Source organism: Sylvia atricapilla, chromosome 28 (assembly GCF_009819655.1).
Source record: "Sylvia atricapilla isolate bSylAtr1 chromosome 28, bSylAtr1.pri, whole genome shotgun sequence".
NCBI lineage: Eukaryota > Metazoa > Chordata > Aves > Passeriformes > Sylviidae > Sylvia > Sylvia atricapilla.
In genome coordinates this window covers 560,765-575,739 of record NC_089167.1, presented here as the reverse complement: position 1 = coordinate 575,739, position 14,975 = coordinate 560,765, and the positions used below count along the sequence as shown (strand labels likewise).

The following is a 14,975-nucleotide window of genomic DNA, read 5'->3' as shown; positions in this document are numbered from 1 at the left end:
TGGGCTAGAGGTGGGTGTCCCTGGGCCAGAGGAAGGTGTCCCTGGGCCAGAGGAAGGTGTCCCCGGGACAGAGGAGGGTGTCCCTGGGACAGTGGAAAGTGTCCCTGGGCCGGAGGAGGGTGTCCCTGGGCCAGAGGAGGGTGTCCCTGGGCCAGAGGAGGGTGTCCCTGGGCCAGAGGAAGGTGTCCCTGGGCCAGAGGAGGGTGTCCCTGGGCCAGTGGGAGATGTCCCTGGGCTGGAGAAGGGGGTCCCTGGGCTATGGGAAGCTGTCCCTGGGCTATGGGAAGCTGTCCCTGGCACAGAGGAGGGTGTCCCTGCCATGGCAGGGGTGGGATGGAGGGGCTCCAGTCCAGCCCAGGCTGTGACCCTGTGGCAGAGCTGGGTCCTGCTGGGATCACTCGGCTCTGTCCCTGTGCCCGGGGCTGTCCTTGTCGCTCTGGCCACGAGATGGCATCCTCTGAGCTCCTTTCGCTGGGGACCGGCCCAGATTGCCATCTTTAATAAGAACAATAATAATTAGGGGTGGCCAGAGGGGGGAAAGCCACAAACCGCCCCTGTGTTTGCTGAAGCCTCTGACCAAGGAAGATTTGTGGTGAGGCTGCTTCTGCCCCCGGCAAACAATGGTGCTGCCTTCCAAGAGCTGCAAAGGAGACTGAGGGTCAAGTCCCTTTAAAAAGAAAAAAAAAAAAAAAAAAAGAAAAAAAAAGTGAAATACAGTATTGTGCATCTTGAAATCTGAAACCGAGAAACAGAAGTGCGGGGGAAACAAGGGGAAAGTCTTGCGATTCCCGGGGACGGCTGCTGCGAGCGGAGATTTAAGGAATACAGTACACATCTGTGCCTTTTAAAGGTCACCGAATGGCTTTTGTGGAGAAACCTGGGGAATAAAGGAGCCGAAAAGAAGAAGAAGAGATTTCTTTTTCTCCTCCTCTCGGGATATAATGGCCATTACAAAGCAAAGCATCCTGAGATTTGGCTTCCAGTGTGTTTTCCTGGCGATTTTTACCCTCACCTGCGATGGACACGGCGGGAAGAGGGAGAACGGTGGTCCTGCCTGCTACGGGGGGTTTGATCTCTACTTCATCCTGGACAAGTAAGTCACTCGACTTTGTTCTTTCCACAGGGCTCTCTGTGCCGGGGACGGCAGAGGCTGACCCCGAGGGGTTTCCTTGGGGTTTGGGTCTTGTAGGAGTCCCTCTGGCCCTAAGGGACAAACTCCTGACTTGGTTTGTTATTGTCCTGGCCACTTTTGGTAGCTCTGGTGCATAAATCTCACTGTGCTCTGCCATCTCATTGTTATAAATCTCACTGTGCTCTGCCATCTCATTGTTATAAACCTCTCATTGTTATAAACCTCTCACTGTTATAAACCTTTCATTATTATACACCTCTCATTGCTATAAACCTCTCATTGTTATAAACATCTCATTGCTATAAACCTCTCATTGTTATAAATCTCACTGTGCTCTACCATCTCATAGTTATACACCTCTCATTGTTATAAACCTCTCATTGCTATAAACCTCTCATTGATATCAACATCTCACTGTTATCAACCTCTCATTGCTATAAACCTTTCATTATTATACACCTCTCATTGTTATAAACCTCTCATTGTTCTAAACATCTCATTGTTATACACCTCTCATTATTATAAACCTCTCATTGTTATAAACCTCTCGTTGCTATAAACCTCTCATTGTTATAAGCATCTCATTGTTATACACCTCTCAGTGTTCTAAACCTGCCCAGGATGGGATTTCTGTGCCCTGGGATGTCTCTAAGCTGGGAGCAGGGCAGACCCTGGTCCTCTCTGGTTTCCCCATGATCCTGAGGCTCTCACTAGAGCAGGGAGTGCAGAATTATCCCTGCAGCTCCAGGGCTGGGAAGGTGCAGGGAGAGTTAGCTGCAGCTCTGCTCTGCCCTGAGCTGTGTCCCTGCTCCTCTGCCCAGAGCAGCAATCCCAGGGAAAAACCAGCCCAGAGAGGGGCTGAATTCAGCTGCTGGGATGGAGAACAGCTCGGGTGCCTCGTTTAAAGGGTTTTATTTTCCCTAGCTGAGTCACACTTTCTTTGTTTCTTCTCTTAATCAAACGCATGTTTTGACTCTTTAGCTGTTTGTGCTGAAGATAACTCCCTGGCTCGTTGTTTTTTCCTCACTAATTGTGGCTGTGTCATCTCCCTGGCGCTGTGAGAGTGCTGCTTTTTTCACGTGTGGATGGAGCAATGTGGAATCGTTTTGTGCTGAGCTTTGGAAAGCTTCATACCAAAGCAATACAACAATTAAAAAAAAAAAAAAAAAAAAAAAAAAAAAAAAAAAAAAAAAAAAAAGTAAAGATACTAGCTGAAATGCTTGTCCTGATTTTCTCCATCAAGAGTACTTATTTTGAACCAAAGGCTTGGAAATTCTGGAGGTGCTGCCTGCCAGAGCCATGGCACTGACATTAATAACCATAAATTTCAGAGACAGGAAAGCATTTGCCAGTTGCCAAAAGTGCTCACAGATGAAGTTCCTGACTGATCCTCTGCAGCGTTTTGCAGTAGCTCCCACATTCCATTCGTATAAATGACTTGGAATTACATAACCCTTTATTACAAAATCCTGGGTAAAATCTAAGACTGAGACCCTGGCTGCTTCAGTGTGCCAGTTGTCCTGATGCTGCAGGGGAAAGATTTATTGTGGTGACTTTATTCAGGGGCAAGATTTATTGATTTTATTCAGGGGCAAGATTTATTGATTTTATTCAGTGGAAAGATTTATTGATTTTATTCAGTGGAAAGATTTATTGATTTTATTCAGTGGAAAGATTAATTGATTTTATTCAGGGGGAAAGATCTACCTGGCTTATTCATTTTGCTGCTCTTCACTGATTCCTTGGAATGACTCTGTTGGTACAAATGGAAAAAACCCCAAACCCAAACGAGTGGGATGTCCAGTGGGATTTTGGAGGGGCACTGTGGCCTTTCAGCTGTTCCTCAGTGCCTTACCCCAGTGAACTCCTGGTGAGAGATTTACTGTGCTGGGGCTGGTTATCACATCTCCTTTAACACCTCCTGGACTCACAGAATGGATTGAGTTCAGGGGTCTTTAAAGACCATCCTTTCTCCATGGGGTGGTGAGGGACCTCACCCAGACCATCCTCTTGTCCTTTGATTGCAAATTCTCAAACTCAGTCTATTTTCTCCATCTGTACCTTCTTTGGAGCAGCTTTATGTTTATTTAGAGCAGCTATCTGCTGTTTGGAGCTGCTTGTGTCACCTCTCAGATGCCTCTGTGCTCTGGAGAGCTTTCAGGATTGTTTCTGAAGTCTTTGGGAGGACAAAGGATGGCTTTGGGGCTCGTTTGTGTTGTTTTTGAGGGCTCAGTAGAGATGCTGCACAGCTTCTGAGAGCCAAGAAAATCCTGGGAGCTGGTCCCAACCCAGGAAAGCTGAAGGAGATTTTGGGATCAGCGTCATCCCAAAATTTTGGGATCAGGTTCATCCTCTGAACCGAGTGTCTTTATGTTCCCCTGTGAGCCCCAGAGCACATAACTCAGCTGAGGTCCTGTGATTCTGTGACTCTTCCAGTCTGAGAGGAGAATAAACCCACGGGCATCCTGAGAAGGGGCAACAGCAGAAATGGAAAAGTGGAGTCTCAAAAGTGCAGGAAAGACCAAGTCTAGGGAGGTTTGAGCTGCTTTGGGCAGGTTTACTTCGGTTTAATTTCCATTTATTGGAAATTAAAAATTAATTAAAATAAAATTAAAATTTAAAAAAAAACCTAAAAATTAAATAAATTGAAATTAATCCTTATTTTTTTCCTTGTTCTTACAACATAAAGATGAATAATCCAACCCCATTATAGCCTATAGTTTATTCCCCTGAGGAGCAAAATTCGTTTATTTTGTCTTTAACTGAGGTGTGAAAGAACAAACCAGAGCAGTTGAGGTGTGGACTGAGGTGTTTCACTTTTCACAGTCTCTGGCCCAGCAGAAACCCTGGAGGAGTTTAATAATCTGTTCCTCCAATGCATGAAGTTCTCAGAAGGCACTTGAGCTCAAAGCTCTGTATAATGGTTTGGGAGTGAGTGGGTGGAATTAATCTAAACCACTGTGCAGAGAATTAATCTAAACCACTGCTCCTCACCCCAAGAGGGTTTATTTGGTGGGGACTGTGTTCAACTGGCATGAGCCAGTGCCAAGGGCAGCCTCAGATACCTGCATGGAGTGGGAATTGTTCTTGCCTTTTAAAGAAAGGCAATCTTCCTTTTTGAGTAGGAAATGTCAATTTGTTGGGGAAGATGAATCAGGGAAACCTTATCAATGTGATTGCTTAGCAAAAGATTGTGAAAATATGAAACCTCTAATGGAAATAGAAATGAAAGCTGACTGTGAGTTGTAGGATACTGAGTCTTAGTCACTATAGAACCTGAAAAGAGCCTGAAGGAGAATCCCTTTGGATTGAACAACCCCTTTCTGCTGGCTGAGGGATCCAAAGGTCAATGCAGCAAAACAGAAAAGTCTAAAGAGTAGTTTTTAGAGTTTAAAATATAACACAGTATGGTGATATAGTAGTTCTTACAGGCTGTGTGTAGATTCTATAGGATTTTGTGTCTTGTGTTGGTTGGTCACTGTAAATCAGAATATTCATCACAAAAGGAGATATGATGGATTGTAACAAGGACCTCGCTCTCTTAACTCTTCTCTTAACTCCTAACTCTCTTCCCTCTGCTCTGAATCCTCTCTCCCCCTTCCTCTGCCCCCTGCTCCTGCTCTCTCTCAGCTCTCACCCTGCTGCTCTCTCCCCCTCTCTCTTTGGGGTTTCCCTTCAGCAGAAGCTGGTGGCTGAAGGCAGGACCCTTTTACCCCAACCCCTGCAATAAACCCCCGTGTTGTGTCCTGGAACGTCTCACATCAGCAGAATTCCTTGTCCCAGCCGTCTGTGGATCCTCCTACATCAATTATGGTTTGATTTCCCCTCCAAGGAGGACCCTGGGCAGTGAGTGTTGGGCAGAGCAGGAGCCTCCCTGAGCGATGTGTGCCAGCACACACCGCTGGAAACCCTGAACTGACGTGTCGTGTGACGGTTCTGTCCCCAGGTCAGGGAGTGTCCTGCACCACTGGAACGAGATCTATCACTTTGTGGAGCACTTGGCCCGCAAGTTCATCAGGTGAGGAGGGTCCTGCATGGGGGCTGGGGGGTGCCAGTGGCCCCCAGGGTCCCCATGGGGCTGTGGTGGAGAAAAGGCTCTTGATGCTCTCCTCAGCTCTTCCCCCTGCTCTGTGGGGAATAAAACACAAAACTTTTTTTTTTTTTTAATCTCTTTGGGGGGAGATAAAAAAATTTATTCCGTTTATTCCTTCCATGGATCAACCCAATGGGGAGGAATCCTTCTGTCCCTGAGCTGCTGCCCGGGGCACAGAGCTGTGGGGCTGCAGGGAGAGGGGCAGAGCTGTGGGGCTGCAGGGAGAGGGGCAGAGCTGTGGGGCTGCAGGGAGAGGGGCACAGAGCTGTGGGGCTGCAGGGAGAGGGGCACAGAGCTGTGGGGCTGCAGGGGGAGCACAGAGCTGTGGGGCTGCAGGGAGAGGGGCACAGAGCTGTGGGGCTGCAGGGAGAGGGGCACAGAGCTGTGGGGCTGCAGGGGGAGCACAGAGCTGTGGGGCTGCAGGGGGAGCACAGAGCTGTGGGGCTGCAGGGGGAGCACAGAGCTGTGGGGCTGCAGGGAGAGGGGCAGAGCTGTGGGGCTGCAGGGAGAGGGGCACAGAGCTGTGGGGCTGCAGGGAGAGCCTGTGCCTCTCAAGCCCGAGTTTTGGTGAGGAATCCCTGCAGACAGAGGATGGAATGTGTGTGACAAAGGCAAGGAGCCCTCCCTTGTCCCCATGGTGACAGCAGGATGCGTTTGAGCCTTTCTTGCTGTAGCAATCCCAAGGCTGCAGTGCAAATGTTCTGTACATCCTTTACAAGTGTTCCCCAAGGTTTCCCTGGGCTAAGAAAACCAAACACATTTTCATCCTGCTGTCCCTGGGATGGCAGAGTGTCCTGTGTGGTTGTGTCACACACCCAGAGCTCTGCTCTGGACCACATTAATTCATTTTGGTTTTTTCTCTCTCCTCCAGCCCTCAGCTGAGGATGTCCTTCATCGTTTTTTCAACCAGAGGAACAATTCTAATGAGGTTGACAGAAGACAGGTAAGAAGAGGTTTAAAGAACAGCAGCTGCTGTGTTCTTGTACCCTCCTTTGCCTTCCTCAGTGATCCCCGTCCCACTGGGAATGTGTCCTGGCACCTCTGTGCTCCTCTCTTGAATTCCTGGAGCCATGAGCCCTTTCTCACCCCCCAGAATCCACTGAGGTCCCCTGCTGAATTCCAGCTTCTGGATGTCTTTGTGGCAGCTGCCAGGGCTTTAGCTCACACTGGTCTCCTCCAGGGAGCCCCCAGGGATTTGGGGTTTGGTCAGAGACTCGGTGCCTGTGAAACATCCTCCGGGAGTTTCTTCTGCAAAGAAATAGGTGAGAGTCCCCGTAACAGCAGCCTTGGGAGCCAGAGGTGACCCCACACTGCTGGGTGGAGGGGAACAGGCTTTCCTTCAGGGTCTGAAGCTGTGTCACAGACAAACAGCGTTTGGGATGGATTTTTTGGCAAAACCAGGTTCCCTTGTTTGTGGAGCGAGTTCCTGCCACCCCCTTACAGACCCCCAAGCTAATCCCAGTCAAATCTACGGGATGGATTTTTTTTTATTATTATTATTTGATTCTGACTTCCAAGGAGAGCTGGATGAGGTCCTTAAATCTCTCTCGCTTCCTCTGTTAACTTCATTGCCACGTGGAGCAGAAATATATGTACCACATGTGTGGAGTGTATAAGTCAGCATGTGTTTTAGATCTTGGGTGTCTGGAAGCACGGAGCAGAGCAGCTGCCATGGGGAGGGAGCTGGCTGCCTTCCTCCAGAGCACTGCACACTCACAGTGCCCCTGGAAATGTCCCTTTTTAACACATCCCAGCCACCTACTGCAGCAGCGGGGGGAAAGAGGCACTTTTATTTATCTGGGTGCCAGAGGATAAAACTGTTCCCTGCTGTGCCCCAGCCTCGGAGCAAACCCCAGAGCAGAGATCTCCCTCCTGCTCTCTGAGCTGGGAGACTGGAGTGTTTCCCACCCGGGAATGGATCCCACATCTCCCCAGGAATCCCAGAGATGCTGCCTGGGGGCAGGTGTTGGTGTGGGGCTGGTCCCAGCTGCCTGCTGGGTTTTGCTGTGCTCTGCTGGGGCTCACCTGGGAGAGCTTCCCCCACCTCATCCCTCCTTCCCTGGGGCTGTTTCAGCACCTCAGTGTAGGGCTGAGGGTGCTGAGCATTCCTCTTGGGAAAACTCTGTGTCTGATGAGACTGGACTCAGTGACACAATCTAATGACTTTTGGCTGAGTATTTTAAAATTTCAGTGTTAGCCCCTCAAAAATAGCTCTGATCACAGGAATGGCTCCACTTTACGCCCAGCTTTGAGTGGGAGTGTGCAGGGGTGCCCCAGAGGAGGAGCCTCATGAGAGTGTTTGACTAGTTTGGGATGTCACAGGCACAAAAAGGGATCTTGGGATCAATTTTTGACAATTGACAATTCAGCCCTTGCCCAAAGCAGGGTGTATTGGGTTACTGAGTCTCTGCTGTGCAAACTGAGCAGTGCCAGTGCTCTGCTGCCACCAGCCCCACACTGGGACCTCTGGGGGTGTGATGGCACCAACTGGCCTTTCTGAAGGGGTTTAAACACGTTCAGGCAGAATTGTGGCCCTGGTTGTAGGATTTCATCCCTTTCCCGTGGAGACGGGAAGTCAAGCACAGGCCAGGAGTCCTCAATGCCAGATAAACCCCACTGCAGAGGTTTATCTGAGCAAACTGCACAGTTTGGTGCCTGCCAGAGGAAAAACAACCCCCTGGCCACCCCCAGAGCCTGCAGGTGCCCTGTCACTGTGTCGGCACTCCTGGAAAGAGCTAAACCATGTATCCTGAGTCACAACAAGCACTGGGAAAGGCTCCAGTGCCTCTGTCAGGTCAACCAGGAGCTGAAGATGCAGCTGCCCATAAACTGGAGGTTCCAGCACGGTCTGAGTGGCATTTTGTGTGGCTGTTTAATGGTGTTTGTGTACTCAGGTCAGCAGAGGTGTGAGGAAAGTGAGTCTGAGGTCTGAGCAGGGGGTTTTTATTGAGGAAGAGCTGTACAGAATGTGTGGACACTGCCCTCAGGGAGGCTGTGACCCTCTGTGATGCTTCCCCCAGGCAGTGGCAGTGCTGGGGGCACTCCCCTGTGTTCCCCATCCCGCAGAGGCACCTGCCCTGTGCAAACCCTGAGTTAACCCTGTTTTGCCCTCTCCCTGTGCCTGCCTGTGCCCTGCCTGTCCCCAGCTGGCTGTCCCCACGCCCCGGTGGCTCTAACAGCGTCTCCTTCCTCGCAGGGAGCAGATCCGCCAGGGCCTGGAGGAGCTGCAGAAGGTGCTGCCAGGAGGGGACACGTACATGCACGAAGGATTCGAGAGGGTAACTGGGCAGTGTCTGTGCTCCTCGGGAGCTGCGGGACACGAGGGGCTGGCTGGGAACTCCCTGGCGGGGGAGTGGGACCATCCCTTTGAGCAGGGAGTGCAGGGAGTGGAGGGCTCGGTGCTGGAGCTGTAAGCTCTAATTCTCCTCATTTCTGCCCTCAGCTTGCCTTCTGTGCTGAGGAGGAGGAGGCAGCTGCACTGAGTCCCCCGTGGTTCTGTGTCCAGGCAGGTGGGAAGGTGTCAGTCCCACCTGGGCTGAGGTCACAGCTCTCACCTGGCCAAAACCTGCACACCTGATGGCCAAAAACTGCACACTTTATGGCCAATAACTGCACACCTTATAGCCAAATAACTGCACACCTTATGGCCAAAAACTGCACACCTTATGGCCAGATAACTGCACACCTTATGGCCAAAACCTGCACACCTGATGGCCAAAACCTGCACACCTGATGGCCAAATAACTGCACACCTTATGGCCAGATAACTGCACACCTGATGGCCAGATAACTGCACACCTGATGGCCAGATAACTGCACACCTTCTGGCCAAATAACTGCACACCTTATGGCCAGATAACTGCACACCTGATGGCCAGATAACTGCACACCTGATGGCCAGATAACTGCACACCTCATGGCTAAAAACTGCACACCTTCTGGCCAGATAACTGCACACCTTCTGGCCAGATAACTGCACACCTTCTGGCCAGATAACTGCACACCTGATGGCCAGATAACTGCACACCTGATGGCCAGATAACTGCACACCTGATGGCCAAAACCTGCACACCTTCTGGCCAAATAACTGCACACCTTCTGGCCAAAAACTGCACACCTGATGGCCAGATAACTGCACACCTGATGGCCAGATAACTGCACACCTTATGGCCAGATAACTGCACACCTTCTGGCCAGATAACTGCACACCTTCTGGCCAGATAACTGCACACCTTATGGCCAGATAACTGCACACCTTCTGGCCAGATAACTGCACACCTTATGGCTAAAAACTGCACACCTGATGGCCAAAACCTGCACACCTTCTGGCCAGATAACTGCACACCTTCTGGCCAGATAACTGCACACCTTCTGGCCAGATAACTGCACACCTTATGGCCAGATAACGGCACACCTTCTGGCCAGATAACGGCACACCTTATGGCCAGATAACTGCACACCTTATGGCTAAAACCTGCACACCTTAGTGCCTGCTCTGGCCTCCTCCTCCTCCTCCTCCTCCTGGGCATGTTTTTGACATGTTTTGCAACCTCAGGAGTTTCTCGAAGCCTGCACTCCCTCCCACCTCTGTCCCACCTGGGGGTTTGGGAGGGGTTTGAACTGTCCTTTCAGTGCAAGTGCTGCCCCATCACGGAAATGTGAACGCAGCAGAAGCTGAAAGAGCTGTTGGTTTATTTGTGGTTGGGATGGCTGAGCCGGAGGTGCTGGGGAACATTTGCATTGGATGTTTCTCAAGGATGAAAGTGGATGGGATTTTTTTAGAGAGGAGAACAGTGGGAGGCAAGGCTGGGGCTGGTTTGGCTGATGGGACATTCAGGGATGAGTAAAACCCCAGGCAAGGACCCTGCTCTGTGAACCAGATGGCTGAAAGCAGAGCTCATGTGTTTTACTGCCAGTGTGACATCTCACTGCCATTGTCCCCTCCCTTCTGCTGTACTCACAAGGTCTAATTATTGATTTATGTCAGTAATAACCCTCTGATTTGATTTCAGGCAAGTGAACAGATTTACTACGAGAATGTTCACGGTGAGAGACCTTCTTGAGCCATTAAATGTGTTGTTTTTTTTTTCTCTTTCTCTTTGGCTGATCACTTTACCAGCCCTAAAATGCAGCTTTGGGAAGGGTGGGGGTGGATTCTGTTCCTGCAGGGATGTGGTGCTGCTCAGGGAACCATGGAAGGGGAAAAGAACAAATGGAGCTTTAAGGGTCTGGAATTAAAGTGTTTCAGGCCAAAAGGGTGAAGGCTGCAGGTGCCCACCCTCACCAAAACTGTCTGGCACCTTCCTTCTGCTGGAGGGCTCAGGCAACCACTTCTCCTTCCTTCTCCAACACAAGTCCATGGAGAAGCTGTTAGGTTAAAGATTTTTTTTTATTTTTTTTTAACCAGCAATTATTAAAACCACTGGTAAGTGCAGACAACTGGAAAAATGTTTGTCCTTTCCTTCCCTGAAACTGATGTGAAAACTTTCTGGTTTGGAAGGGAAAGCTGCGAGGTTTGATGATGTTCTTGAAATGTTACTTAGAAATCTCGAAGGGTTTAGGCCCTTTTCCCACCATCTTCATTTAAATCCCAATTGAGCTTTTTTAATCACAAGCTGAAAAAAAAAAAACCCTCTGGATTTCTTGACCTGACAGCATTCATAAAATATTAAATTTTTATTTTTAATTTTATTAAAATACTAATTTTTTACATTTTCCTAGCTAACTAGGAACAAATTGCAGCAGGTTTTCGATGGCTGCAGTCTCATTTGCTGCTCTGGAACACCACCAGAGTGGTGCCCTTTGGGTGTCCTCCCAGGGAGGATGTTTCCTGAGGTGGTTTGACCAGCACAGCCAAGGGCTGAAGGGGTCTGTGTGTTCAGGTTACAGAACTGCCAGCGTCATCATCGCCCTGACAGACGGAGAGCTCCACGAGGATCTGTTCTTCTACTCAGAGAGGGAGGTGAGTGCCCTACACCCCTGGGGCAGGGGGGCACTGGGATGCCTGGGCTTGCTGCTGGGAAGGCAAATCGTGGAAAACGAGATTCACTTTTTGGTAGATTTTAAGGAATTGGTTTTAATAAAAAGATAAGACAATTAAGAGATAAGGAAAAAAAGCAAAGTATGGCTGCTTGGGTGACTTGGCATTTAGCCAAATCCACCAATTGCTATTTCACAGGCTTTCTTTAAATACCCTTTCTGTTGTATCAGTCTGTTGAATATTCCTATTTTTCCATAAACGAGTTTCCGTATTCCAGGGACTGTTTTGTTATGGCCCCTCCTTGTGTCTGCCTTTTTAGAGCATTTGTGTTTCTTGGTTGTGTTTTCATCATCACCTTCATCATCACCCCCAGATTGGGCCTTGGTCCATGATTTCTTCAGATGGGAGATGCTGATAGTTGGTGTATCAATAGCAGAGTTTTCTTTACATGTTCACTGGGGTTATCCCAGCCAAACAGACAGTTTAAGCAATTATTATATCACTACTACCACTCTGCCTAATTTTCTTTACTAACAGCAGAAATCAAAACTTGCATCCTTACCACAAAGTTATTAATCCTATAGCACACACCTTGCCAAAAGCTGACTTTATAACATATATAACACAAAGGGTAAGGAAAAGCTTTTTCCCTGCTGAGGAAAGTCCATTTGGGTGTTCTGCAGGCAGGAATCTAAAGAACAGCAGCACCTTTGATACCTCAGGGGGAAGGAGAGGGGTTAAAGCTTCCAGTTAAAAATGAATGCCAGAAGAAGGAGTTGTTCACAGCTGGGAAAGTTTCAGTATTTACTGAGAAATGCTGAATCCTCTCCCTTTTGCTCTTTTTTCCTGCCACAAAAAAGTGACGGGAGCAGAAAGAGGCTGGCCTCTGTCACGTCAGGAAACCTCTCAGGTCACCCAGCCCGAGGTTTGCACACACAGCTCCAGGATTCAGGCACAAATTCTCAACATCCTCATGCAATGAGTGCACTGTGCTGAATTTCAGACAGCGGGGTGAGCCCTGAGGGCTTTGTGGCAGGATGTTCCTGCTGCTGTTGCTTGGACACTCTCTCTGGAGAGACGAGAACTGGCCCTTGTCAGTGAACCCAGGATGAGCTAAACTTGGGATATGGTTATTTCTGCCCGAATTTACCATGGACAGAGTTCTTGCCTCTCAGCCTGTCCAAAGGGCAGCATTAAATCCAATAACAACAAAAGGAACGGGTTTGTAGAGGAAAACCAATATTGCTGCAGCACTCCTCCTGCATCTACAGCTCCCCTGCATCTCTCTTCATTCCACTTCTGAAATCAAAAAAATCCACCAGAATAACAAGTTTGTTTTCAGAGGTGAATGAGCAAGTTGAAAGGTCAGGAGTGTTTTATTTGTCTTGGTTTGGGGAGGAAGAGTCTGGGCTGGTGAAGGAGCTCCTGAACCCTGTGAGCTGCTCCAGTCGTTTGGGGTGAGGCTTCCCAGAGTAAAACTGGAATGATGCTTTTGTGCTAAAACCAGCTCTTTGCTGCTGAAGTTGCCTTGCCGCAGTCCCTGTGCTCAGTCTGACTCACGGCATGTCACCGGGGAAGGAGTTTGCACTCGGGTCGGGTGTCCTTGTGCTGCTGAAGCAGGATTAAATACTGCACTCGTTGGGCTTTGGGAGCAGTAAATGCACCTTCAGTGAGGCAGCCTGGGGGAATAAACCTGTGGATGGTCTCCCCTCGGCTCAGGCTGCTGTGCCAGCCCTGGGAGTGGGGCAGTTTTGGGATGGAGGCTCTCTCACATCTGGGTGTCAGGGGCTGGGCGCATCTGTCAAACAAAACACACGAAAAGCATTTTAGGTTACTGTGATCCTGAGATGTGCCCTAAACGAGGAAAAGAAAATCGATTTAGCCTGTCTGGCATCATTTGGGGAGCTGGAAGGGCTAGGAAGGTGCACTAATTAGGTTTTAAAAATCCACCAGCTACCTTGGGAGCTGCTTTACTAAACCACAGCAGCTCCAGCAGCGGGTAAAACCTGATTTTACACAACTGGGAAGGAAATTTTCTCAAGCCCTCTTTGGCTGAGCCCCCTCTTTGCTGGTTTTAGAGGAGAAGAGTGTATTTCTGGTTTGGAGGAGCTGTGAGGAGGCTGGGGCCCACAGCCCAGGGGTGACCCTGTCCCTGCTGTCCCCTCTGCAGGCGAACCGCTCGCGGGACCTGGGCGCCACCGTGTACTGTGTGGGTGTGAAGGACTTCAACGAGACCCAGGTGAGGGGCCCTGGGAGCCCTGGGCAGGCTTCCCAGCCCTGCATCCCCTGCTCCAGCCTGCTCCAGGGCTTCTCCTGCCCTCCTGCTGCCCGGCTGGAGGGATGTGGCTGCATCCAGCTGCTGGGTTTTGGTCCCTCTCTGCCTCAATGTGTCTGCCCCAGCTGAAATCCCTTGCTGGGGCTGGGGAAAAGCAGAGCAAAGTCCCAGGGAGAGCAGCAGCACTGCCTGGCCTCAGCTGGAGGCAGGGAAAAGCTTTAGGGATGTTTTTTCACCGTCAAATTCAAGTGTTGCTGTACAACCTTCAGCTCCAGTGCAGCTTTTCTGTCAGGGGGAAACTCTGCTGTAAAAAGCAATTTGTCACCTTCATCAGTGACAAATATTTCACAGTGTTTTGTCTGCCTCCTGAATGTCTCCTTTGACCATTAGCGTGTCCATGAATTGTATTTCCCACAGTAAGAGCTGACATTTTTCCAGGGTGAGGGAGGCACAGCACAGCCCCATTGCACACAGGCAGAGGCTGGAAGATTTTTCCAGGTTTTCCAGCTCTCAGAAAAGGAGTCAAACCGCACTTGGCTTAGAGCAATCTCCTTTGAATCAACCCTAGAGACTCGTGCAACCCAAAGCAAGTCACAGAAAAAGCAGAGAGGGAATAAAAATGGCCCAGAGAGCAGACCTCAGACAGCTGCTCCCTGAGGGCATTTAGATGGTGAAAAAAAACGAACTGGAATGACATGGCCGTGTCTGTCTGTCTGTCTGATGAGGAGAAAGGATTGAAGGGAAAGGACTGAGGGAGCTGTCAACATGCAGATTTTTTTTTTCCAGCAGCAATGAGCTGCTCCCTGCCTCCTGGAGCAGCAGGGCAGAGCTGCCCCAGGGTCCTCTGGATGCAGGGCAGGGCTCAGAGAGCTGGCCTGGGGCAGCCCCTGGGCTTTGGGAGGAATTTCTGGCTGCTCTGCTGCCTCCAGGAAGCTGCAGAGAGGCTGCTGGTACCTCTGCCAGGGGACATTTACTGGAACAAACCCGGAGTGAGCTCCAGCAGCTGCATGGAGAGCTCATTACTGCTTAGAGCTCTGCCTTAACCCTTGGCGTGCTCCTGGCACCTGCAGGCAGCTCTCTGCAGGTGATGTCCTGGCTGCCCTGAGCTCCCCACCACATCACAGAGCTTTCTGGATGCTCCTCTGAGACCTTTCAGTCTCCACTCAGAAAAATGTCTCCTGTATCTCCCTCTTCCCTCTTTTGTCTCTCTGATGGGTGAGCATTGGCCCAGTCAGAGCCCTGTGCTGACAGGACAGGTGAATTTTGTCTCTATCTCCGGGTGGGATGTGATTTGGGAGAATTGTGTATTAAAAGGGTCAAGGTTGGAAAAGACCTCCATGATCATGGAGTCCAACCTTTTTTGGGTTTAATCTTTGCCTTAAAGATCATCAGCCCCCAGACTAGGAGAACCAGTGAAAACCACCTTCTGTCTTGTCTCCAAGTCTTTTCTTTATCCCTGATACAGAGCTTTAGAAAGTCAATGAGGCTAACAAGA

At 49.8% G+C, this 14,975-nt stretch overlaps 1 protein-coding gene across 1 annotated transcript in view; it reads left to right on the top strand.

The window, feature by feature from the left end:
* Positions 1-513: 513 nt before the first annotated feature.
* ANTXR1 (ANTXR cell adhesion molecule 1) overlaps positions 514-14,975 on the top strand; it is a 56,856-nt gene continuing 42,394 nt past the window's right edge. Inside the window, 7 exon segments of the mRNA XM_066337086.1 lie at positions 514-1,093; positions 5,079-5,150; positions 6,097-6,168; positions 8,422-8,503; positions 10,238-10,271; positions 11,108-11,187; positions 13,376-13,444. Of these exon segments, the coding sequence (XP_066193183.1) occupies positions 942-1,093; positions 5,079-5,150; positions 6,097-6,168; positions 8,422-8,503; positions 10,238-10,271; positions 11,108-11,187; positions 13,376-13,444 (561 nt within the window). The 5' untranslated portion in view covers positions 514-941.